This window comes from Myotis daubentonii, chromosome 4 (assembly GCF_963259705.1).
Source record: "Myotis daubentonii chromosome 4, mMyoDau2.1, whole genome shotgun sequence".
Taxonomy (NCBI): domain Eukaryota; kingdom Metazoa; phylum Chordata; class Mammalia; order Chiroptera; family Vespertilionidae; genus Myotis; species Myotis daubentonii.
Window position 1 is genome coordinate 15,864,051 of NC_081843.1, and position 26,298 is coordinate 15,890,348.

The window sequence follows — 26,298 nt, forward strand, 5'->3', positions numbered from 1 at the left end:
AAAGGGGATGTGTGTGCCTGTCAGGTTTTTCTTGAATCTTAGAATCATATCGATTTGAATATGTCACCCTTTTTCCTGTTCTACATTGATTTCACAGTATTTGCTTTTTCAGTAACTGCCAGAAACCTAGTTTTGCAGAAAGATGAAATCAGGGAAAGGGATGTAGCAAGAGATGTTGAAACCATGAGGTGTCCAAAAGTGTTGAGAGTCACTGTCCCTCTCAAAAGTAAAATGGATCCTGTGGTACCTCGGCCACTTTTGGGAACCAGAGCTCTGTGTCCCACCCTTTTCCCTCTGGGTCTGTGGCTGTCCCTCTCCCCTGCGCCACACATTGGTGTGCGGCTCATCACCTTGGCCCCCACAGCTCTCAGGGACGGGTCACATGTCGGGTGTCCTTTCCATTTGTTCCCAGCCTCAGTGCTTAGAGGATGTTTTTCTTTATCCTTTCATTTCAGCCGCATCAGAGCTCAAGACTGGCTCCAACTCATTGTGATGTGCTGTCTCCCCTACCTGTACTGGAGCCTGTTTAACCAAAAGGGGGCAGACTGTCAGGGTTAATGTGAAAACAGCTCACCCTGGTCAGAGAAAGTGCTCTGTTGTCAGTGCCCATTGCCCTGCTGATGTAACTTTCCTTCCCTGGCACCGCTCTGCATTTCCAGTGTGGGGCCCGGTACAGGTGGAGTGTACCCCTGACTCCTGCCATCGGTGTTCGGCTTGGCCCTGTTGCTGGTTAAGACCAAGAAAATGTGGGAAGAAATGACAATGTGCAGATTCCAAGCTGAAGCATCGTGTGTTTCTCTCCCCCAAGGGAATCTTCTGTTAGATGAGCACGCCCTGGGGAGCTGCAGCCCCGTTAGCCTGGACCCAGAGTGGCCCGGAGCCCTCCCGGCTGGCCTGTGGCCCAGGAGTGAGGGAGAATGGCATGTTGTTGCACACGCTGAACTTTGGGGTTGCTTGTTAGACAGCAGCAGCTGGCGGGTGGAAGCAGAAGAGAGTTCCACGAGGGAAAGGTAAGTGATGGAGACACTGAGAGGGTGTGTTCTTAGGGATGGGTGGATTTTTAAGGAGATGTGAAATGATTCTTCTGTGGAGCAGTGTTATAGCCATTGATCCTTAAGATAATCCTAAGAGGAAAGCAGTGGTTTTATCCCTTTTTATACATGAAGATTATTGAGGCTCAGAGTAGTTGAAGGTGCATTGGATGAGCCTGTTCCAGGCCCCAAATCCCTGATTCCCCTGGGCTGGGCTCTTCCCAGGCTGTGCTGCCTCTCAGGCAGGCCCGGGCAGCCGACATGGCAACAGAGCTGGGCACTTCAACCAGTGGGGCCTTTCTTCTGGTTGTTGGGGGGGGGGGGGGAGCTGGGACCTCCCCACAGCACAAGGGGTAGCATTTGGTTCAGAGGACAGGGGAGCCGACACAGGTGCCTGTGTCCCATGTGCTGAGAACTGGAGGGGCCGGGTACCCCTGGTGTGAACCACAGCCATACCACCTGTGGCGTGTTCTGTGTCTGGCCAAATGCTGGACCAGGGGCCCCATGTAGTTTTGCTCACACTCTCCCTTCAAAGAGTCTGGCAAGTGTGTCCAGGAAAGAAACTCATGGAAGAAAGTGATGTAGGCCGATGTCTTGCTTGGGTGACATGTGGATTTTGAGATGCTTAAAGCTATCCCAGCCCTGACGGGTGTGGCTCAGCTGGTTAGAGCGTTGTCCCATATACCAAAAGGTTGCGGGTTTGAGCCCTGGTCAGGGCACATGCGGAAGGCAACCAATTGGTTCTCTCTCACATTGATGCTTCTCTGTCTTTCCCTTCCCCTCTCTCTAAAGTCAATAAGCATGTCCTTGGGTGACGATTGAAAAAAGAAAAAAGAAAGCTGTCCCAGCCTCAGGGATTGAGAACAGGAGACTTCAGCAATCAAACCTTCGCAAAAGACTGCAGTGGGGCTCCTGGAAGCTTGAGGACCAGGCCACCTGATTTCATCTAGAGGCACCTTATCAAGGGACACATGAGCTGACTGGCATTCCTGCCGACAGCCAGGGCCGTCCATCAGCATGTTTTCATTACTTCAGAGGGTCTGGTCTTGTGAAGCTGATTTACCGAATGAACTCTTCTCAATCCCCGCTGTGTCCCCTGCTTCATACCAGCTGGCCTGATCTGCGGCACTGTTGTGACTTAGGCCCTGGTCCCTATCGACTGCTGCTCTCAAGCCCCCCTTGCTCCCAAACTCTAGCCCCGTGCAGCCCTACACCCACTATGGCAACAGAGCAGCAAGACCCTTCCATCCCAGGGAGGGACCCTCCCCTCCCCACATGGCACCCCAAAAGGTATCCGTGTCCCGATTCCTGGAACCTGTGAACCTGAAACCTGGAAGCTGAAGCTCACATGGCAAAACAGGACTTTGCAGGTGTGATTAAGGATCTTGAGATGGGGAGATGGTCCTGGATTATCTGGGAGGACCTTAAATTCAGTCACCCGTATCTTTATGAGAGGGGGCGGTATGAAGATGGAGGCAGAGGTTGGAGCTGTGGCCACAGCCAGGACACCAGGCGTCCCAGAAGCTGAAGAGGCAGAAAGGACCCACCCACAGAGCCTCTGGCGTGCGGCCCTGGAACACCTGGATTTCAGTTCAGCGAGATGGATTTTGGACTCTGTCCTTCAAAACTGTTAGAGAATAAGTTTTATTTATAAGCCACCAAGTTTGTGACTACAAATGGGAAAGTCAAGGATTCTAGAAACGACTGGACCCAAGGCCTGTGGTGAACCCTCACAGATACTGCCTACCAGTGTCCTTGTGACTCGAGACACCTGCGCCTGGAACACACAGGCTCTCTTCCTCAAGAAGGCGCTCTACTGCCTCGCTGGCAACCGAGATGGGCCCCACAGTCCCCGCCCTTTCCTGGCACCCAAGCCTTGAAGCTCCCAAGGCTGCATCACACATGTACCCCATGGAGCAAGCATGTCAAACATGCGCCGAAGGAGTGTGACATGCTTGCCATAGAGCCCCAGCTTTTAGCCAAGCTGCCTGCAGCCCTCAGAGCTAATGGATGAAGCGGGGCCAGGATGGGTAAGAGGCTTATGTGCTCCAGGGCCCGAGAGCCACCAGGGGCTCTGTTTGCAACATGCAGTGCAGGATGTCTGGCTTTGACCGCTGGCTCCAAGGTCATCTCAAGTCTGCACACTGGAGTGCAGCCAGGACCCCGCCCTCCAGAGCACACCTGTTCCCCATCCCTGGGAGAGAAGCATGTGTGAAGGACACATTAGCCTTTGGCCCAATTATTAGATTTTTTAAAACTAAGTACAAATACCATCAGGTGCTCTTTTTACAGCACCAAGAACCGGTGCCTGTTAAAATAAACACATGCCAACCACTCACCTGCGTGGGAAAGCCACACAGGCAGCGCCACTGTTCTGCACCAGTCAGGTGATGCCCCGGGAAAGGTCACAGCCGCCTAAACCTTTAAAACCCCAGGCGCCACGAGCATTCCCTGTGGGGATTGAGAGCTGTAGCAGCTCTGCATGGGCCTCTCAACTGTGTTTCTTAATATACTTCCCTTTGTAAATTGTTTTTATTTTCTTAAAGGAACAAAAGGAGAAAATTGATACCAAAGAACATCCATTCCTGGTTCTTGGCAGAATTCCCACCACCTTCGGTAGAAGTTGCATTTCGGGTGAGTGTGTCTAGTGCCTCTAGAGCTGTGTGACTTGTGGCCGTTGGCGGGTAGGCACTAAGCCCAGAGGCCTGGTGGGGTCCCTCTGCGGGACCGGCCAAGCTGGGAAGAACCCTGGCCAGGCGGGTGCCTGGAGCAGGGAGGGCAGTGAGCCAGTGTCCCACCACTAGCCCGAGCGCGTCCTCAGGCTGGTGACCCTTATGGGCCTGTCTTCTGGTGGGTGGAGGGGTGAGAAGACCCAGGTCCTCTCCTTGGCACTGGTGCCTGGCTCTGCATGCTGGCGAGGGCTGAGGCGCATCTGGCTGCTCAGTACTGCCCATGAAGTCAGTTACTCAGCCTTGGGCTCCACCAGCTCCGCGTGGCTGGATGGAGGGAAGATGGGGCACCGTCTCCTCTAATCCAGACCCACGTGCCACTGTCCCTCCTCCTCCAGAATGAAGGGTCCCAGGCTGATGGGGGTGCTGCTCACCCTGACCGCTGTGCTGCCTGTGGTCCTGCCCCTGAGAATAGCAGCTTTCAACATCCAGACTTTCGGGGAGACCAAGATGTCCAATGCCACCCTCTCCACCTACATCGTGCAGGTAGGTCCAGACCAGCGGGCAGTCCTGAAGGCAATCAGACTGTTAGGCCTCTGCTCTCAGCTCGTCAGCTGTGGGGATAGGGCCCTTATCGCTACCGTGGCTGACATCATCAGGCCAACGGATGTGACAGCGACCTGGGAACAGCAGCTTGGTTCCTGCGGGGACTCGGAGTGGGCAGGGCCTAGTCTCAGCACCACTGTGGCCCTGTCCCTAGATCCTGAGTCGCTACGACATTGCTGTGGTCCAGGAGGTCAGAGACAGCCACCTGACGGCCGTGGGGAAGCTGCTGGACAGACTGAATCAGTGCGTGAGGGGGCAGGGCACCGGGAAGCACCCGGGACAGTAATCATCCCTTCAGGGCATGACGCCACTACGGCCGCAGGGACACTGACGTGGGCAGGAGCCCTGCTGTGGGTGGCAGGATGTCCCTGACGCGTACATTTGTTTCCTCAATCTAGGGATGGCCCCAACACCTATCACTACATAGTCAGCGAGCCACTGGGTCGCAGCAGCTATAAGGAGCGCTACCTCTTTGTATTCAGGTAAAACCCAGGTGCCGAGAGATGAGGCTGCCTCCTCTAAGGTCGCTGGCAGAAGTGGGCGTGGCGGGTGCCTAGAAAGCCCATGGGCCTCTCCTCCAGGTGTGGGGGCAAGAACTGGAGGCCACAGAGCAGGGACCGAGTTGGGCCTCACCATCTGGGCAAAAGGAGCTCTGGGCGGGTGGATCTGTGTGATGTCCCACCTTAGACCAGGCCCCCTGCCCGCAGCACCAGGTCGGTTCGGCAAAGCTGTGCCCCAGCCCCAGGTTAAGCACCCTCTGGCCTGGCCTTCCGCAGGCCGGACCAGGTGTCGGTGCTGGACAGCTACCAGTATGACGATGGCTGCGAGCCCTGTGGGAATGATACCTTCAGCCGAGAGCCGGCTGTCGTCAGGTTCTCCTCCCCATTCACCCGTGAGTGCTGCCGCCAGAGGCTCCTCTGCCCTGCCTGGCCCTCCCACGCACCTTGAAGAGCCACAGCACATCATGCCCCCACCATGCCCCTCTTTGGGGAGCTTGGTGCCGTCCTCATTCCTGGTGCTTTGGTCTTATGTTTAAGTTACTTAGGGAAACGTCCATCCTCCCCCCACTGCTTCTCTCCCGGGATTGTTTCATGTGTCCCCCATCCCAACCCTAAACACATGACAGCCAGGCCAGTGCACCCTCGGACCAGGACTGCCTCCCAACTCCGCTCCCCACCTCCTTGCGTCGCACAACCATCTTCTCCACAGAGGTCAAGGAGTTTGCCATCGTCCCCCTGCACGCGGCCCCACTGGATGCAGTGGCTGAAATCGACTCTCTATATGAAGTCTACCTGGACGTCCGGCAGAAGTGGGGCATGGAGGTGAGGCCCCACACATTGGATTGAGCTCTTAAGGGCCCGGTTCTGTCCCTGGGCCAATCAGCTGGTGTCTCCTGGTAGGACATTATGTTGATGGGTGACTTCAACGCTGGCTGCAGCTACGTGACCCCTTCGCATTGGTCATCCATCCGCCTGCGCACAATCCCCACCTTCCAGTGGCTGATTCCCGACACCGCTGACACGACGGTTACGTCCACGCACTGCGCCTACGACAGGTGAGCAGGATCTGCGCCCCCGTGGGTTCTGCAGGCCCAGGTAGGGAAGGGGCACTTACACAAGCAGCCTCGCTTTCCACTCAGCCCAGTTTCAGAAATGGTTTCCAAGACCTTTGAGGAGACATTCACCCTCCTGAGCTTTGGACCACTTATGAAGTGGAATAAAAAGCATTCCGTCGCTTTAGGAAAAGCCCATGGAGGGTAACACGATGCTAGTCTTCTCTGGGCAGTCTCGGGTAGACAGGTCGGCCAGCGGTGCCAGTTTGGGCACACCCAGACCTGAGTCTGGGCTGGTCCTGCCTTCCCTCAGCAGTGCCATCCAGGGGCCAGCGAGGGGATCTGAGGTTTAAGTGCACAGAGCTGGACAGTGGGCTGAAGGGGACTTTTTTGTGTCTGGCACTGTAGGATCGTGGTCGCCGGAACTCTCCTCCAAAATGCCATTGTTCCCAACTCAGCTGGCACCTTTGACTTCCAAGCTGCGTATGGACTGAGCAACCAGACTGTATGTGACCATTGTTTACAGCCTGTAGCTCTTGGGGGCTAGGACGCAGGGGCGGAGTGAGAGCTGGACCCACGGGACTTGTAGCAATCGCTGCTTTTTTCATTGATTTGTCCACAGCCTGGGAGCCTCCTCCCTGGCCGATGTGGCAGTGCAGTATCTGGGTGCACACCTGGCCCTCAGGGAGGACTGCCACACGGGCACCCCTGCTCACTGCATGTTTCTCCACAGGCCCAAGCCATCAGTGACCACTACCCGGTGGAGGTGACGCTTAAGAGAGCCTGACAAGAGCAGGCCCGGGGCCGCGGCTGGACACCTCTAGCTTCTCTAGCGTGCCTGTGGCTGCTCCTGGGGACCTGCACGAAGAACTGAAGACGACGGCTGATCCTGTTGTCGCCTTCAGGTTCTGGGGATGGAGTTTAGGAAACGAGTGCGAGTTCCCTGAGCACAGGGCCCGCGCCCCCTCTCCCCTCCCTACTGTCCCCCTGACCACTATCCCAGCTTGAGGAAGGGGATGGAAGTAGGCTTTTTCGCACTGTACCTGCATCCATTGTAGCATGGGGTTGTGGCACTGGAGTAACTTACCCTGCTAGTATGCACAGAGTCCAGCATTTAGATGAAGAAATACCTTTTAATTTAAGTAAATAAAGCACTAAAGGGGGTGTTCTCATTGGCGGCATCCAGTCGTTCCTTCCGGCTCCTCCTCCCATGACAGGCGCACAGTCCATTGTCACCTTCCCTGGAGCCCTGACAGCGCAGGGAAGACGTGGGGCTCTCACAGCTGCTGTGCTGCACCCTGGCCAACAGGGCCCAGACGTCAGTGTCGCTCCAGGGCCTTGACGAGCAGGTTGTTCAAGCGGCCCACCATGGGCCGGGGGTCATCGACCAGCCCTGCTGCGATCATGGCGTTCTCATAGATCTGAAAGGCAGGGTGGTGACCTTGTTAATGGGATGGGGGCGCTGTCCTAGCTCCAACTCAGGGACATTTTAATGTGGAGAGAAGGAAGGAAGAGAGCTGTTCCTTCTTAAAACAGGGTGTTAGAGGCAACAGCTGTCCAACCACAAAGGAAGGTGCAGCCCTCTGTTCTCATGCTCTCAGCCAGTCTCCAGGAGACTCACCTGATCGACAAGCAGCTGGGCCAGTTCAGGCTCGCTCTCTCTCAGCTGGCTGAGCTTCTTGATCAGTATGTGCCTGCAACAGAAACCCCCAGAAGTGAGCTCAGGGCTGTGCCCCCAGCACAAGGGCCTCTAACTTCTGAAACGCTGGAGTTACTAGAACATTCAAAAAAGTGTAATAGGACAGTCCAGTGTAAAAAAAATAAGGCATACAAAAATTTAGGAAGATGTAAATAATCACTGACAGAAAATGAGATTGGTTATATACCCAAAGAAACACTTGAGTTTTGATATTAGAAAATGCAATAAGTACTAAAACTAATACAAACTTAAACACTGAAGGGAAAGAATTTAACATATAAAAAGACATATATCAGTGCTTGGAGACCATAATTAAAGATGAAAATTTTTCCTAGACTAATACACACACACATATTGTTTTATACTACGAGTTTAATTTTATACCTTAACAATCTAATATAGAATTCATAAAAGTAAATATGGAAGAAAAGAGCCAGGAGAGCTGGAGGAGGGAGTCCCAGATGCCAGTAAATAGTTTAATTCTGGAAAACGAAAAGGCAACAACTAAATGCAAAAAATGTCAACAATGTATAAAGAGGCACACACATGGGGATTTTATTTGTACCTGATTAAAGGTAGTGTTTCACAAGAGGGGAAAAGACAGGGTAACTGGCCAGCCAACCAATAAAGTTGGATTCCCACCTGATTCTTTAGACCAAATTCCAGGAGGATCAAATGTTAAATGTAAAATATTAGAAGAAAACGGAAAAAACGTTTTCTAATCTCAGAAGGAAAAGCCTTCCAAGCAGAATACAAACCCAGAAGTTAAAAATAAAATGATGTAACTCTGACAATATAAAAATTGCAATTCTTGCCCTAGCTGGGTTGGCTCAGTGGATAAAGCGTCGGCCTGTGGACGGAAGGGTCCCAGGTTCGGGTCCAGTCAAGGGCACATGCCCAGGTTGTAGGCTCGGTCCCCAGTAGGGGGTGTGCAGGAGGCAGCCAATCAATGATTCTCTCTCATCATTGATGTTTCTATCTCTCTGTCCCTTTCTCTCTGAAATCAAAATATTTTTTAAAAAAACACAATTCTGCAGAGGGAAAAAATACCATAAATGTCTGACCTCTGACCTTACTCATAAGAAACGTATATTAAAATCATAATTTTTCACTATGAGAATGGTAAAATTGAGAAGTTTGCTAAAACTGAAGGCACTGGAGAAACAAATTTGTCTAACTTCTATAGAGGACAATTGGAATCTATAAAAATTAAACATGGATGGTGCTCTGAGACTTAACACTTTTTCCTCACAGTACTATTTAAAATCAGAATCACTTTTTAAAATATATATATTTTTTAATTGCTTTCAGACAGGAAGGGAGAGGGAGAGAGAGAAACATCAGTGATGAGAGAGAATCATTGATCGGCTGCCCCCTACTGGGGATCAAGCCCGCCACCCGGGCATGTGCCCTTGACCAGAATTGAACCCAGGACCCTTCAGTCCGCAGGACGCTCTATCCCGAGCCAAACCAGCTAGGTCAGAAACACTTTTTAAAAAGCAAGTGGCTCAGTTGGTTGGGCATCTTCCCGTGTACCAGGTTCAGTTCTGGGTCAGGGTGCATATAGGAGGCAACCGATTGATGTTTCTCTCTCTAAAACCAATAAAAACATATTTTAAAAAAGAAGAAAAAGCAAGGTAGGGACCCCTGTATAGCAAGTTACTACTTGTACAACAGTGGAAGCCACGGATGAATCTGCACACACACAGGATTTTTGAAAAGATAAATGCAAAATGTAATGTGGTTGTATTGGGGGCAAAGGTAGGAGGGAAACTTCACTATGGATTTTGTTTAAATTTATTTAACATTTTTGGTGAACTATGTAATTTCATTGAAAGATTTATTGTATATAAAATCAATTTAAAAAAAACCTGTTTTCAACAGTTAGAAAATGAAATTTCAAAATATCCAATAAATGTGATACATCAAAGAATAACTACAAAAAATGTGTAGGAACTCTACAGAAAACATAAGTTACCAAAAGACATTAAGACCTAGTAAATATATATTGTGTACATGGATGGAAAGAATTGACCATAAAGATACTAATTCTTGAAATTGATGTATGTGCACAGGAGGACCTAGAGTAGCCAAGGCAGCCTTGAAGGAAAATAAAGGAGTAAGCAATCACTCATTGGCTGCGAAAGCTCGGGGAAAGCTGAGTAATTAAGACAGTGCAGTGCCGCTAAAGACAGACGAACAGACCAGACACGTGTACAGACACCTGATAGTCTATGATGCAGAAGGCAATTTGGATGGCTGGGGTGGGGGACAAAATAAGTTCATGATTTTGGTGGTAGATTTCTTAAGAACCGAAAAAGCACCTAACCAAAATTTATGAATTTGATTATATTAAGAACTTATCAAAAGACATCTTAATGCAGGTGAAAAGACAGAGTGGGAATATAGATTTGCAACTGATAAAGTATGTAATATAATTACAAATCAAATTTTTAAAAAGAACCCAACAGGATCTATATATTAAAAAAGGCTAATATGCTAAGTGACCGTTCAACTGGTAGCTATGACATGCACTGACCACCAGGGGGCAGATGCTCAACGCACAGCATGGAAACTTGGAACAGACTGATGAATCTCAAGGGGGATGGGGAAGGGGAGAGGGTAGAGAGAGATTAACCAAAGATCTTATATACATACTAGAGGCCCAGTGTTGTGCACAGGTGGGGTCCCTCGGCCTGGCCTGCGGAGATCGGGCGATTCATGCACGGGGCCTCTGACATCCCCCAAGGAGTCCCGGATTGCGAGAGGGCGCAGGCCAGGCCGAGGGACCCTATTAATGAATAAAGTCTTATTCTTTTTCAGGGCACGAGAAAGCCAAGGACAAGGCCTTAAGTAAAAGCAGAGACCTGTGGGTTCTCACGCTCTGCTGGGGGGAGCTGGCACCAGCATGCTGGAAGCAGCTGGGCATGACCCAGCCTAGCTAAGCATATGGCAGTTTCACACCTGGGTGCACAACTCGGAGAAACTCATGCATGCACACGTGTGTCAGACAGGGACAAGAATGTTCAGAGCAACTGTTCCCAACAGCCCCCAACAGAAACTACCTGAATATTGGTCAAAAGAGAATACATAATTGTGCTGGGGCAGATTCAACCCATGAACATTACTCAGCTATGAAAACAAACACTAGCTCCCTCCACAGGGACAGAGGTCTCACACACTGAGGAAGAAAGTAAGACTTCACATCAACAGGCAGAACAGTCTGTTAAGGATGCACAGAGAGACCATAAAGCAAAGCAATTATCACAAGAGTCAGGACTACGGTTACCTCAGAGGACAGAATTCTAACGGCATCCGAGGGCCAGCAAGGCTGTTGCTTTTTTACTTTACGTGGGTATAGTTTAAAGTTAAATTGAATAGTTTAATTACACAGGTACTGTATGTATAAGCGTTATGCATTTTTCCTATGTGTTAGGAATAAAAACCATTTTAAAGGAGTAGCTGGCAGGTCAGATACAAGCTTGCTGTTCCTGGGCACCGAGGGCCCAGGGAGCCGGCAGCCTTACCGGGGGTTGACCTCCAGGGTGGGCTGCAGGAGCTGCGCGCGCTCCTCCTGGGTCTTGGCCAGCTGCTGCATGCGCAGGAAGTGTCGGGCCGCCCCCATCTCCAGCACCGTGATCATCGCGGGGTGCGTGTCCAGTCGAAGCGTCACCTGTAAGCAGGGCCAGGGGTGAGGGGGACCCTGGGCTGGCAGTTTTGGCCAGGGGTGAAGCTTCCCCAGATGACCAGGCAGAACACAGGTCTCCAGGGATGAACCCTCAGGCCTCCCAACCATCCACTAACGAGAAGGGAGCCTGAACTGCAGCCCCGTACCACGTCCCTAACAGCATCCCAGTTGGGGGCTCCCTCTATCCCCCAAAGTCGTGACCTAATGTGTCAATTACTGCCTAACGTCCATCTCGCTTGGTGTCCTCTGCCCCTCTCCCCTCCACAGGGCCACTGCCAAGTCCTATAGCAACTAAGATCACCTACGCCTGGCTGTTCCATTTCCCCAGGCCCAGCCTCTCCCTCAGTCTGTCTGCAGTTCCTTCCCTCAATCCCGTCCTTCCAGAACACTGGAGCCTCCTTCCTGCACACCTCACTCACCCACACCCTTTCTGTGGCCCTCTGGCCTGACTTCATCAAATACATCTTTTCCCAACAAGTGGTCACAAGCCCCTCTCCCTGACCAGGCCTTCCCCTTCGTCCACCCCATAGGCCTCTGGCCTCCTGACTCACACCGGAGACTCTAAGCCTGCTGGGCCCACAGCACACCCCTCCTGGCAGCATGGTGCTGAGAAGAACCTGAGCTCTAACTCACATCCAGCTCCATGACGTCCTCGCTATAGGACCTGGGGATGTACTTTGCCTCCTGCCCTTCACAGGATGGGGGTAATTCTACCTGCCTCATAGTTATCTGAGCTTAAATGAGTCCCTACAGTGAAGAGTGGACACAGTGAATGTGTTACACAGAGAAATCCCGGCTGCATGCCTTGCTTCTCGATGCTCCCTACCAAGAGCCCCTCCTCTTTCGATCTGTGCCCATGCCTCCCCCGCAGAGTCCTGTGCTACCTCCCAGAGCCCTGCGCCCACCCTCTGCTCCTGGCCATCCCCACCTGCACACCCGCCTGTCCCTTGGGGAGACTCCTGGACTATTCCTGAGCCAGTGACCTGCACTGGGTACCTGTTCTCTGGTGGCTGGCTTTCTCTTGCAACTCTGAGCTGGACCTGGTTCTGGCTCTCTGAAGTCAGAACCCCTGCTGGACTGTAAGCTCCCCAAGGGCTGGACTGGAACCCCTTGCATCCTACGCTACCACAGTTCCTTTGGGGCCTGGACCAGGCTAGCTTTGGGGTGGCCAGCTGGGAACCCCTCTTCTCGGCTTCTACTTGCCCACCAGGCCATTGGCTGTTCACCTTTCACTACTTTCTAGTTCCCACCTGCGCTATAAAGTGGAGGAAACAAGTCAGCTGAGCTTGCCTGTCCTGCCCCAACAACATCCCTGGACACACGTGGCTGCACACATGTAAGCTCAAACGCAGAAGCGGCAATGACACGCTTGGTCTCTCCCACATATCACAGCTTCAGTCGCCATTGGGAGAACTCCCACCAGGCCAGCAACTCAGAGACGGCAGGCTGCCAGTTGTGTCACTGGAGCCATGGGAGCCGAGTGGTGGCGTTTCAGAAGACCTCACCTTCACGTTGGTGACACGCGACCCCAGCGCATTTCTCATCCAGGCCATCAGGTCCTCCATCTCCTTTTCTGACAGGCGGTCATCAGCTTGAGGAGAGACGTGAGTGAGCTCAGAGGCCGTTCTCCGTAATTCCCATCTCATTCCCACGGGGGCCTGAAATGTTGACATTCCCACGCCAAGTGTCCAACTGCCCCACCCCACCCTGGTCGTCGGCACAAAGAAGCCACCAGGGATGTTTTCATCTAAAATCCAGCGGATAATGCCCTGACTGGTTTGGCTCAGTGGATAGAGCATCGGCCTGCAGACTGAAAGGTCCCAGGTTCGATTCCGGCCAAGGGCATGTACCTTGGTTGCGGGCACATCCCCAGTCAGGGGGTGTGCAAGAGGCAGCTGATCAATGTTTCTCTCTCATCCCTCTCCCTTCCTCTCTCTAAAAAATCAATAAAATATATTTTAAAATAAAATAAAATAAAATCCAGCGGATAAAACGGAACCTCAGAAGGACATTTCGGTTGCCCCAAGACCCATGTGGTTTCGTTATAGCTTAAAGAAGATATTTTTGGATTCTCTTAGGAAGTCAATTCGGAAGGGGCCCTGGAGAGAACTGGGAGCTAAACGGGAACGTTCTCTGTAATCATTAAGGCGTTCTCAAACTGCTGTCTGTGCAGGTTTATGACCCCAGGTAGAAATGAGAACAGAAAATCCCTAGAAACTCACACTGCAGGATAGAAGGCTCTGTAGCAGAGTGTCAGCCCCTGGGCCATCCCAGCCTCACCTGCACCCCAGGCCACCACCCACCTCTGCCCAGAGAGAAAGGTAGAACCAACCTGGAGATTTGTCTTCAAACTTCTCCTCCTTGTAGTGATCGACAACGATGTCCGTTTCCACGGAGATCAGCTTCTTCTTGTCAAATTCACGAAGGTGAAGCAAGGTCAGCTCATCAAACTGCTCATAGCAGAAGAGAACCTGTGAGGGCCCAAGAACATCTCCATCAGGCTTGGCGAGGACTCCGCCCACGACAGAGAGAGGGCCATGGGAGTAGGGGCTGCAGGCTGGGCCCCCAGTCCCGGAACAGCCACATGGGATGCTGCTGGGGCGTCCTGGGCCTTTGGAGATGAGGCGGATTGCCAGAGGGTGGGAAGGGAGGCTCTGGCTATGTCTTAGTAATAGAAACAGATTCTACTTACAGAGAAATCCCCGGGTCACCTCCTACAGGGACAAACTAGATGGCAGACTTCAGCCTGGGTCTCTGTGCCCCCGGACGTGTGGCTTTCCCGGGTCGTGGGCACATTCAGCCATTTCCCATTAAGCAGAGACACCCCCCACCCGGCTGCCTTGGGTGCTCAGACTCCACCTTGTCCCCGATCTGGCCCCGCAGCCTGTAGGGATACAGCCTGCCCTGTTGCTCACCCACCTCCATGTTTTTCTGCTTCATGGCCTCATAGTAGGGTGAGTGCTCAGCCAGGTGCCGGTTGGGAGTGCACAGGTAGTAGATGTTGCGGGTGCCAGCCTGCATGCGGCTGGCGTAGTCCATGAGGCTGGTCAGCTGCCCAGCGGGCAGTGCCGAGGACTCATACCGCAACAGCTTTGCAATATCCTCCTGAAAACAAAGGGCAGGTCACTGCTCATTCCAGATCCTCACTCAGAAAGCCTCCAGCACCTGGGCACCGACATGGGAAGCCTCTGGCTAAAGGGAGAAGTCTGCTGGCTGCACCCCCGACTGGTGGGCCCCCTGTGTTCTGCAGCTGGGGCAGCTCCCACAGAAGCCTGGCCCAGGGATGGCTTCTAGTCAGGTCTGGTAGTCCCCATATCAAAGGTTCAGGGAACCTCAGAGAGCACCTTCCACGGAACTCAGATGGCACAGGGCCTCACAGAGAGGGGCTTTTGGGCAAGCTGTGTGCACCCCAGGAGTGGCCAGACTGTCCCCATGGCAGAGACTGCTCCTGGACCCAACGTCCTCCCTTCGTCCCCAGTCACAGTGGGCATGTGGACATCGGTATAAAGTCCACACTTCCCCGCCTTCCTCCAACCAGGTGACTAGTCCTTCTCCTTCCTGTCGGCTGAAATGCAATGTGACTGCTGGAGACATCTTGATTCCTGGTGGGAGCTGCCTGGTAAGGACAGAGGAGCAGCAACAAGCTGGGGGCCTGGATCCCTGATGCCATCAGCCTGGATGTGACCTGAGACATAAACTCTGCCTTCTCTACACCACTGACACGCTGACAAGCACAGCAAAGACAAGTACTGGGGACACTGAAGAGCGAGGGAGGGCACAGAGGGCTGGGCCCGATGAAAGAGACGTGACGGAGAGGGAAGGTGGACAGAAAGCAGAAAAAAGATGTCAAACAAGGATGTGGAAACCCACTGGGAGTCATGCTCTAATTCAGACGCTAAGCCTGTGCTTATGTACACATTAGGGTCCCCATTAACAAACACGAATACACTGAGAGTATTTATCGAGCCCTCAGAAAAGCCACTGGCATGCAGTGACCACCCAGCTGCTGTTAACCAGGCCCAGGCAGGAGGGAGGAGGGCTCAGGGAGAAAGCAGAGTGGGAACCTCAGACTGCCCAGCGGCACTCCAGTCCCACCCTCCCCTAGGGAATGAAGAACAACCCCCTTGGGAGCCCTCCATCCTTGCTACTGTTCTAGAGCAAAAGATGAAACCTCGACACTGGACTGACTGCTTACTGGGGATGAAAATGTTCTGGAATGATAGATCAGTGATGTTTACACAACCTTGTGAACGTACCAAGTGTAACTAAATTATCCACTTTAACAGGGTGAATTTTACTATGTGAATTATATCACACCGAAAATTGCCAGCCCTGTCTGGCTGGTGCGGCTCAGTGATTGAGCATCGACTCATGAGCCAGAAGGTCATAGTTCGATTCCCAGTCAAGGTACATGCCTGGCTGCAGGCTCGATTCCCAGTAGGGGGCATGCAGGAGGCAGCCAATTGATGATTCTCTCTCATCATTGATGTTTCTTATCTTTATCTCCCTTTCTCTTCCTCTCTCTGAAATTTAAAATAAAAATGGTTTAAAAATGACCAGTCCTGGCTGGTGTGACTCAGTTGGTTGGAGCATCATCCCATACACCAAAAGGTGGTTGGGTTTGATCCAGGCACATACCCAGGCTGCGGGCTTAATCCCTGGCCGGGTGTGTACAGGAGGCAACTGATCAATGTTTCTCTCTCATATTGATGTTTCTCTCTCTCTCTCTCCCTATCCTTTCCTTTCTCTCTCAAATCAATAAAAATATCCTCAGGTGAAGATTTAAAAAAAAAAAAAAAGGACAAAATATGTTTATTGAAGAATCATAACATATATAAGTAATGCGGCACAATGAATTGAACTGAGGCCCCAGGAGCACCGTGTTAAAGTTCCACCCATCACATGATGAACATGCCCTGACGACACAATGTCCCTGCCTCCACCGCCCTGGTGAACCAGTACCTGGCCCTGGCCCTGGCCCTGCCTTTGTGATCTCCTGAGCCCCCTGAATACACACCTACTTCCTTCTGGCCTCAGGTGAGAGGACTGGCCTCAGGTGAGAGGAGAGGAGATGAGCCTAGTCCCACAGGACAAAGGCGAGGACACTCCTGAGCTGCATTTACTGGCTCCCGGGCAGCAGTAGCTGGGGTGCCCGGATATGCCAGTGTCATGTCCTAGGAAGCTCAGGTTTCTGGCCTCCACCAGCTTCCTCCACAGCCCAAGGCAGCAGAGAGAAAGGCCCAGAAACCTGGACCCTTACCTTGACCTCCTGTTCAGCAGTGGTCACAATGCCCTCTCTCATGAACAAGCCATAATCTTCAAAAAACTTGGCATATGTCTCAGCGTCTTTTTTACTCTGGTCAACGAAGAATTTTATTAGCCTCTGTTGTAGAACGTCCCGGAGTTTCCTACAGCACAGAAATGAATGTATCATGAACAAGCAACTTTTATGAAATACTAACAGCCAGAGGTATGAAAAAATGTTCTGCTCCACTAATAATCAAATTAGTGAAAACAACATACCATTCTGGCCAAATTTTTAAAAATGTTAAAAGAAAGGATGACCCTTGGCAAACACCAGGTGGGACGACGTGCCCCTAGAGGCAGGAACATGGAATGACAGCCCGTTGTGGAGGGCAGCAACAGCCTACCCAACCTTGATGGTTCCAACTGTCCAGATTGCTCCCTGGGAAATATAATGAATCACCAAGACTTACGGAGCAGGAGTTTCACTGTAGCACATAAAAGACAATACAATTACGAGCAACCTCAGTGGTCAACAGGAGAGAATAGACTGAAATGAAAGATAAATGCAGTCATTAAAAATCACCTCCTGCCGTAACTGGTTTGGCTCAGTGAATAGAGCGTCAGCCTGCAGACTGAAAGGTCCCAGGTTCGATTCCGGTCAAGGGCATGTACCTTGGTTGCGGGCACATCCCCAGTAGGGGGTGTGCAGGAGGCAGCTGATCGATGTTTCTCTCTCATCGATGTTTCCAACTCTCTATTCCTTTCCCTTCCTCTCTGTAAAAAATCAATCAAAAATATTTTTTTAAAAAAATCACCTCCTGCCCTAGCTGGTTTGGCTCAGTGGATAGAGCGCTGGCGTGCAGACTGAAGGGTCCTGGGTTCGATTCCAGTCAAGGGCATGCATCTTGGTTGCAGACTCAATCCCTGGCCCTGGTTGGGGCATGTACGGGAGATAACCAATTGATGTGTCTCTCTCACAATGATGTTTCTCTCTCTCTTTCTCTCCCTCTCCCTTCCACTATTTCTAAAAATCAATGGAAAAAATATATTTGAGTGAGGATTAACAATAACAACAAAAAATCACATCCTAGCCCTGGCTGGTTTTGCTCAGTTGGTTGGGTGTTGTCCCATGCATTAAAAGGTTTCAGGCTCAATCCCCAGTGTGGAGTGTGCAGGAGGCAGTTAATCAATGATTCTCTCTCATCACTGATGATTCTTTCAATCTCCCTTCCTCTCTCTGAAATCAATTTTAAAAAAAGAAAAATTCCAATATGAATAAATTACAGTGTATGTATATACATATGTATAACCAAACTATAATACTTTCTGTACATTATAGTTTTACATAATTAGGATCCATACTATATATACAATATATACACTATAGCTTGGCTATATAACTGGATATACTATGTGCACACTACAATATTACAAAACTGGGATTTTGTGAATCAAGGTGTTAACTACAGCATTATGTAATGGTATAAAATTATGAGCAACTTGGAATCCTTTCCCAATATATATATACATCAAATCACCATGATTTACACTTTAAACAGTTTTATATGTCAATTATGCCTCTCATAAAGTTGAAATTTTAAAATGTTAGTAAGCAATTATATTTAACTAGAGGCTGGTGCATGAAATTTGTGCACTTGGGTGGGGGGGGGGGGTGTCCCCCAGCCTGGCCTGTGCCCTCTCACAGTGCGGGAGCCCCGTGATTGATCGCCCCAAAGAGGTAGGCCCCACCCATCCATCCAGGGTGCCTCGATGGATTGGCCCAAAGAGGCAGGCCGGAACCCGGGGTCCCGCCTCTGCACCGCGCACAGTGTCAAGCCCCCACCCACCTGCGCACACCTCACCACGCATGCAGCCCGCCACCCTGCTGCACACACAGCCTTCTGGTGATGGCTCGTTATGGTGTGAGGGCGTCATGACCATTAGCATATTAGCTCTTTAATATATAGGATGTAAAAAGTAAAAATAAAGAACCATTTTAAAAATTCTTAGTGGAATTAGGGGTATTTTTATTCCCTTCCTAATATTTTGCCTTTCCTTTAAAAGAAGTGAAATTACCATGTATTTCTTTAATAATCCAGGATAGGGGAGCAGTAATGTTTAACATTCATTTAAGCTTTTCCTCTTCTACTCATGTCCTGAATGAGTGTGTTCTTTAGACACAGAGTGGCATGAGGCCAGGCAGCACCCGAACCTGTGGCAAGGGGGCCACAGCAGCTAGGACAGGGAAGAGAGCACCAGGAGGTTGTCCCCACAGGGGAGGGGAGGGGAAGCCTGGCATGGAGTGTCCGGGCCCAAGGACCCCAGAGGAGGGTGTCCAGACTGGCGGTAGTGGGCAGCTCCCTGTGTGGAGTCAGAGCCCAAGTGGGTAAAGCTATGTCAGGGGATGGCAGTGGTGATGGCAGACCAGGAGGGGGACTGGCCAAAGGCAACACAGGAAGGAAAATGAGAGGCAGACTTCTCATCATCACAGGGAGCAAACAGGGAAGTCCCAGTGGTGCTGGGTGAACTCAGTAGCTGCAGAAACAAGGATGGAGGCAGATTACAAACAAGTACACACACTCTCACTGCTCAGCTGTCTACTGAGAGGGCCTGGGAGAAGTGAATGCCCAACAGCAATGGCATCCCTAGTGCGCAGGTCTTGGCTTAATACCACTCTCCATTCAAATGAATCCAGCTCCTTGGAGGAATGAGCAATTCCAGGGCTAGGAAATGATGTGGGCAAAACACAAGGTGAACCCGAAACATCCTGTGCCAGAAGTGAGCAAGTGCTCAGAGCACCATGGGCATGTCAAAGGGCCAGGAGTCGGCCTGCGTGGGCTCCCGCTGGCTAAACTGGGGACCGTTTGGGCATCAAGATAAATAATGACGCTCTAGCCGGTTTGGCTCGGTGGATAGAGCATCAGCCTGAGGACTGAAGGGTCCCAGGTTTGATTCCGGTCAAGGGCACATGCCCGGGTTGCAGGCTCAATCCCCAGTGGGGGGTGTGTAGGAGGCAGCCAATCAATGATTCTTTCTCATCCTTGATGTTTCTATCTCTCTCTCCCTCTTCCTTCCTCTCTGAAATCAATAAAAATATATTTAAAAAAAATATATATATATATATATATAAATAAAGACACTAATAAGTTATAACCTACTAAGTAAAATAGGAAATCAGCTCATACAAATCAATTATGGATATTAAAAAAAAATAAAATCGATAAATAGATGGAAAATTTGATGAAGCAACATGTTCTTCACAGAGCTGCAAAACACCACTCTGCAATATGATGTTTTAATTACAAATGAGAGGAACTTCACACAGAAGGCTGGCACACGGCCCCTTCATCATGTCAACTTGTAAATCGCCAGGAACAGGACAAATCAAAGCCAGGCCCCATCTGACAGGATGCAGTCGTTTTGTGCTAGTGCTGCATCTGCGACCCACACAAGGGCAGTCCACAAACTCACTGGCCGGAAACCTTCAGAAGCACCCTGGTCACAAAAGTCAGGGAAAGACTGGAACTCGGCCAGCCTGAGGAGGCTAGAGGGACTATTAAAGGCACGTGTGACTGCACTACTCCCTCGAACAGGGCGGCACAAGTGAATGAGTCCGAGGGTTAGACAGCGGTGGGGCCGCACCAGCCAACTCCCTGGCTGGAAGCTGCCCTGCAGCCAGGGGAGAATGCTTTTCATCGGAATAGACCCTAAGATATTTGGGGAGGACGGGGCATCGGGCGGACACCTTGCTCTCAAAGGGCACAGGGGGAAATTTCCTCTGTATCATGTTTCCACATTTTCTGTAAGGGCATGGTTCTTTCAAACACATCATTTAAGGCTGACTCTTTGCTTATCAACCTGAGCCTCAGACTGACAATCCAGCTCTTGAGAACCACAAGCAGCAACCAAGTGGCTGGACACACACCCTGCCTGAGCCTCGGGTCAGCCCAGCCCTGCTGCTGGGAACAGCATATGCCTGCGGTCAGACAGTGTGGGCTCCAATACAGGCTCCCTCCGTGACGGCTGTGACCTCTCCGCAACTCAGTTTTTGCGGTTCTGGGTGAGAATGAACACTCAGTAACAGTAGCTATTGCCGCAATCAGGATGGTGACACGAGAACCCGGCCACCTCAGCCCACGGGGATTCCAAGAGCAACATCTCCAAAAGAGGGTCTGGTCCAGGGCCGGCCTTCGCCTACTTCACAACATCAGTGACCTTCTGGGACCAAGGCCAGGTGATCTCCTGGCTCTGTTGCTATCCTTAGCCTCATCCACACCACAGACCGCCTACCTGGACTCTCCCCAGCTGTGGCCACCCTGATTGGCTAATGGAGGCTGGCTAAGGGAGGGGACATGTCCCTGCACAGCCATAATTTTCCTCAACGCGTCAGTCCTCCCACCCTTTTTACAAAAATGTGAAGCAAAACATCAGGCAAAGCACGCGTGATCTGCACACATTCTGGGCACACGTCCCTCAGCCACAGCCTCAACACAGCTCCTCACTCTGCTCTCGCTCCCTGCAGCCGCCCTGGCCCTCTGTCGGCTAAGATGGGCCAGTGAGGGCCTCTCAGCCGGTGCCTGCCCCCGGGGGCTTACCTGATTAGAGCGCTTTCCTGGAGGAGCTCCCGGCTGAGGTTCAGGGGAATGTCCTCACTGTCCACCACACCTTAGAGAGACACGGCACATCAGCACCCTGGTGGGGCCTGAGACGCTGCCCTGCCCTCCTGAAGGGCCACTGGCTTCCCACCAGACCTCCACATTCTCCTTCCAAGCCCACAGGACGCCAGACCCCATGAAGGTAAGACAGAGGCAAGAAAGACAAAGGCAGGAGACTCAGTGGGGCAACACCACCCCGGCCCCTGCAAGTCCTGACGTCCTGGAATTTATGCGGACAGCCTCCGTCAGGACGATGTGACCAGAAGAAAAGCAGGCAAGGCTGGGAGCCTTTGCCAGTGAAGTTTCTAACATTTCAGCTTCACTTTGACACTGAAAACCACTTCTGGATTTTACTTTTAAAGTCATAAATATGTCGTGGGTATTCTGCATCTTTTTATGCCATGATTAATACAAAGGTTTATATGCTGAGGGTTTTTTTTATTAAACTACAATCTATTTAAATGCAAGTCAGTAAATGTCTAAATCTAAAACTCATGTAATATCTTTAAACACTAAAATAACTCAAGTCCTAGCCGGTTTGGTTCAGTGGATAGAGCATCGGCCCACAGATGCAGGGTCCTGGGTTCAATTCTGGTCAAGGGCATGTACCTCGACTGCAGGCTCCTCCCAGGCCTAGGCCCTGGTTGGGACTGTGCAGGAGGCAACCAATCGATGTGTTTCTCTCACATCAGTATTTCTCTCTGTCTTTCCCTCTCTCCTCCACTTTCTCTAAAAATCAATGAAAAAATATCCTCAGGTGAGGCTTAAAAATGAATGAATGAATAAATAAATAAAGTAACTCAATTTAAACATGTCCATCTGCCCCATTTCCCCCAAATCAACCAAGACTAGTATCTGGGGGCAGTCAGCTTCCTAGGAGGCTCTGTGAGCACGCCCATCTGGCTCGCCCAGCCACAGCTGGGGCTGCTTCCCTGACACCACACTCATTAGAGATGAGCTCCTTCTGCCCAGCCAGTGAGGCTCAGTGGTTGAGCATCAACCTATGAACCAGGAGGTCATGGTTTGATTCCCGGTTGGGGCACGTGCCCAGATTGCAGGCTCAATCCCAGTAGGGGGTGTGCAGGAGGCAACCAATGATTCTCTCTCATCTCTGATGTTTCTCCCTCTCCCTCCTCTGAAATCAATAAAAAATATGTATTTTTTAAAAAAGATGAACTCCTTCTAACGCAGTCAGCACCCTGGGCCATAGGCAGGGAGCCACACCTGTCCCAGGGCGCTGGCCCCATACCTCGAATGAAACGCAGCCACTTGGGCAGGATGTCAGTGGCCTTGGTCTGGATGAGGACTTTGCGGCTGTACAAAGAGATGCTGGAGCTCAGCTCCCGGCTCACATCAAACATGGATGGTTTCTGTGGGTAAGGAAGAAAGGGCAGTGTCAGCTGCACACGGGGGCAGAACCTACAAGGTCATGGGGAGCCCTGATGACGGCTCTGTGAACCACCCTGCCCTACTGGGACTGGCCTGGGAGTTGTGGGTTGGACATGCAGTGATCCCGAAGCAGAGCTAGGCCAGGAGACCCCCCACATCTGTCTGTTCAGAATTCCAATGCCCAGGGAGGAACCCCAACAACAGCTCTCAGGGGGCCTTCTCTGGGCAGCCGCTGCCTTCCCCAATCCACTCTCCCTGGAGGATATTACAAAAGGAAGACTCACTAGTATGTCCCGTGAGCAGAACCAAACCTGCTAGGGGTTGGGGGTTAGCAAACTACAGCTCATCGATCAAATCTGGCTCATCACCTGGTTTGTGTAGCCTAGAATGGCTTTTTCATTTTTAAATGGTTGGGGGGAAAAACAAAAGACGCTATTTCATGGTGAGAGATACATGCAAAATAAATTCGTGTCTAGTTTCCTGGACACGACTCTGCCTGCTCCTTGAGGTGCAGGTGTGGTGCTTTCATGCCAGGGGCAGAGCGCTGTGGTGTGCATGACTGCAAGGCCCGACCAGGCAGTCTGGCCCTCCACAGGCGTGTCTGCCAATCCTGCTCTAACCCAGTGCTCTGACCCTGCAGTTTGCACACTTCACATTGGATCTGATAAAAGGGAGACTGATTCTGGAGGTCCTGGAGAACCCGAGATTCTGCATTACCAACAAGGCTCAGGAAATGCTGGTGCAGCTGGGCTACAAAGGACACTCAGTGATGAGGGTGGAGGATAGCTCTTTCCAAAGTGGGTAACAGGGCTACTTGCAGCCCCCGGGCTCCAGTCAAATGAAGCCAGGGAAGCTGGGTCCAAGCCCTGAGCAGGCTCCTGTGTGGCAGGCTTTGTCAGAGACTTCACCACCTACCGTGAGCCAGGAGTCTTAGGGCGAAACGGAAGGATGGAGAACGCACAGCTTGTGTGAGCCCCACAGAGTCCGTCCCCCTGCAGAGCTCCGGAATGCTCTGCCTGGAGCCAGAGGAAGCCTGCAGGCTGCTCCAAGGGCCGTCTCTGCAGGCACCGTTTACAAAAGCCCACCCAACAAACGCCACATAAAACACTCCCTCACTTTACAACTCTGTGTTCACCCACCCAGAGGCACAGGTTTTTCTTTTACTCTGATGCTGCCACGTAAATTCTGGGGATATGTCTGTGCTGAACTGTCCCGGCTCAGGAAGTGCTGCGGGTGATGCCCCCGCTCAGGGAGCTGCAGACTGGCCACTTGCAGCCCCGCATGCTGAGGGCGGCCGGGCGGCTGTGCTCACCATCTCCGGCACATAGAAGATGCTGCGGATATTGAGGGGGGCGTCCGTCTTGTAGTGCAGGGTGTAGCGGGGCTTGTCGTGGGCCTGCGCGATGTAGCGGTAGAATTCCTCGTGCTGCCACTGGCCTACGTCCTTGGGGTCCATCATCCAGATGGCCTGGACATGGACATGAACGGGGAATGTCATGTTTAAGACAGTCCCTCCCAACAACCGCATGGAGCTGAGCTGGTGGAGCGCGTGGCACCTGGTGCTAGGGATGCTCCCTCAGGATGAGACGAGGACTGGCCTCCTGGGACAGACCAGGGTGGTGGCCTCAGGTGCAAGCCCCTCCGCCTCCAGCCCCACCCACTCTAGCACTGAGGGAAAGGGTGCCCCAGAATGGGTGGGTAAGGGGGCCCACAAAGAGAGAGACGTACAAAAGGCTCCGAGAACAAGGACCCCCTCCTCCCAGGCAGTGTGTCCAGCAGGGCCAACCAGGAGGCAGGATCTGGACGTGCCCACACATCAACACTTGGCGTCAACAGGCAAGTGGTAAAGAAACAGTCCAGCCAAACGATGGGATATTACTCAGCCCAACAAGGACAACACAAGTGAACCTCAACACATTATGACAGGAGGCCAGGCACGAAAGGCCACATCACTGATTCCATTTATATGAAATGTCCAGAACAGGCAAGTTCAGAAAGCAGAATGTGGTTGCCAGGGATGGGGGTAGATGGGGAGGGACTGCTAATGGGTACAGGTTTTCTCTGAGGGATGAAATGTTCTAGAATTGACTGTGCTGATGGCTGCATGGCTCTGAATACTAAGAACCATGGCCCTGCGCACTGTAAGGGTGAAATGTGTGGTGTGTGCGTTACAGGTGATGCACAGGGATGGGGGGAGGGGGCGGGGGGCGGGAAGCACCTCATCTGCATCATGGATCTCGCCTCTCCACAAAGAACACCTTGTCCTGGGATTCTGACATCATCCTATCCCATTTCTGCCCATCCAGCCCCAAAATGTACCAACTGGCCTCCATAGCTGCCTGAGCCCTTCAGCAGCTGCGGGTCTCACCTGCAAGGTATTGATGCGCTTCCCATTGAGGTACAAGGGGAAACTGACGAAGTTACTGTATTTTGTCACCACGTCTGGAAGAGACAAAAGAATAACAGTGACTACAGGAAGCTTCTAGAAATAAAAGCTCTGGAAGTTGCTGCAGGGGTAACTCGCAGGCTGGGGGACGCGGTGCCGGCCCGTGCCCAGGTGGGAAGCCAGGACACAGCAGGGACACATCCTGCCCGCATACGCTGAGCAGGACTCACACCAGAACCAGATGCCTCCAGGTCCAGGCTGCCATGAGACCAGGCCGCCTTCTTGGTCACATGAATGCGGTTTTCTCAGCTGGCAGTGGAACCTGGAAAGCACTCGGCACCTGCGATAAGTGTTTAGTAAGACGTGGACAGAGAAAACCACACACAGCAGCACCCCCTCTGGTTCTCAGTGAAGCCTGGGCTCAGGCCGGCCAGGTGGGAGGGCCAGCGATAGCTGACAACACAGGGAGTGATGCAAAGACTGTGCAAGTGACCGAAGTCACACACAGCCTGAAGGGAGGAGAGAGAATGGCACCCGACTTGGCCAGCAGTCAGGAGGCTAACCTTGCCTCCTGGTTCCACACGGGATCAGCCGGAGTCTGTCCTCAGAGTGTGTCCTCGGAGGGCCCAGGCAGCCACGCCCAGAAACACCCCTGCTGCCAGCTCGGCCCGAGTTCCCTGCACACTCTCACCCTGACAGGATCTCCTAAAACACGCCAGCAGGAGGTGCCGCGCTGACTGGTGCTGCTGCCCACATGTCCAGAGGCCCAGGCTCCCGCTCACCTCGAACCCGGGCCTCGCTGGCAAACTCTCTGCAGTCTGACTTGAGATGGATGATGATTTTGGTTCCAGTTCTAACGCCTGAAGCTTCGGCGATTTCAAATACCCCAGAGCTAAGGCACAGGAGAGGGAGAGAGCCAGTTCCGCACGTTACTACCGACAAACCCCACCCGCAGGTCAGTGACGCTCCCTGGGTTTTCACAGCAGAGCCCAAGCTGACACACAGAAGGGAGGCCAGGTGCCACCTTTTATTACCCAGCTGAGCCCCAGACCGGCAACTTTCTGTCGGGGACAGTGGCTGCTGCAGGGTGGGATGGGGGCCCTTCTGCTCCCAGGGCATGGTCTCAGGAGCACAACCTCTCGAGCTTAATGTCCACCTGAGAGGCCGGGGTGCTGTGCCAGGCACTGGGAGCAATCAGAGGCCTGGAGACCACCCCTAACTCCCTTGTTAACTGCATGTCTAAGCCTCTAGCAGAAGCCAGGGGTCTCCTTAAGAGCAGAGAAACTGTTTTAGGAGAAAACGAGGAGGGGTCAAACCCCCAACAAGTTGCTGCCTTGTTGCTACCTTGCCCAAGTGTACCCTGAGCACTGCTTTCT

General features: G+C 51.9%; 2 protein-coding genes across 4 annotated transcripts in view; one reads left to right on the top strand and one right to left on the bottom strand.

Annotated features, from left to right (window-relative positions):
* The first annotated feature begins 3,543 nt into the window (after positions 1-3,543).
* DNASE1 (deoxyribonuclease 1) lies at positions 3,544-7,030 on the top strand. The gene is given in 10 exon segments (XM_059692953.1): positions 3,544-3,665; positions 4,099-4,246; positions 4,461-4,549; positions 4,705-4,788; positions 5,083-5,198; positions 5,516-5,628; positions 5,707-5,861; positions 6,267-6,363; positions 6,592-6,634; positions 6,637-7,030. Coding segments are annotated over 9 exon segments (1,074 nt in total). The 5' UTR covers positions 3,544-3,665; position 4,099; the 3' UTR covers positions 6,867-7,030.
* Positions 6,972-26,298, bottom strand: part of TRAP1 (TNF receptor associated protein 1) — a 65,650-nt gene continuing 46,323 nt past the window's right edge. For all 3 annotated transcript variants that reach the window (XM_059692951.1, XM_059692952.1, XM_059692950.1), the window contains 12 exons: positions 25,705-25,814; positions 24,905-24,978; positions 23,849-24,004; positions 22,397-22,517; positions 21,088-21,157; positions 16,506-16,653; positions 14,165-14,350; positions 13,578-13,716; positions 12,751-12,836; positions 11,085-11,230; positions 7,480-7,552; positions 6,972-7,279 (listed from right to left, as the gene is read on the bottom strand). In XM_059692951.1, coding sequence (XP_059548934.1) covers positions 7,178-7,279; positions 7,480-7,552; positions 11,085-11,230; positions 12,751-12,836; positions 13,578-13,716; positions 14,165-14,350; positions 16,506-16,653; positions 21,088-21,157; positions 22,397-22,517; positions 23,849-24,004; positions 24,905-24,978; positions 25,705-25,814 — 1,411 coding nt within the window. In that variant the 3' untranslated portion in view covers positions 6,972-7,177. The remainder of the gene's footprint in view (positions 7,280-7,479; positions 7,553-11,084; positions 11,231-12,750; positions 12,837-13,577; positions 13,717-14,164; positions 14,351-16,505; positions 16,654-21,087; positions 21,158-22,396; positions 22,518-23,848; positions 24,005-24,904; positions 24,979-25,704; positions 25,815-26,298) is intronic.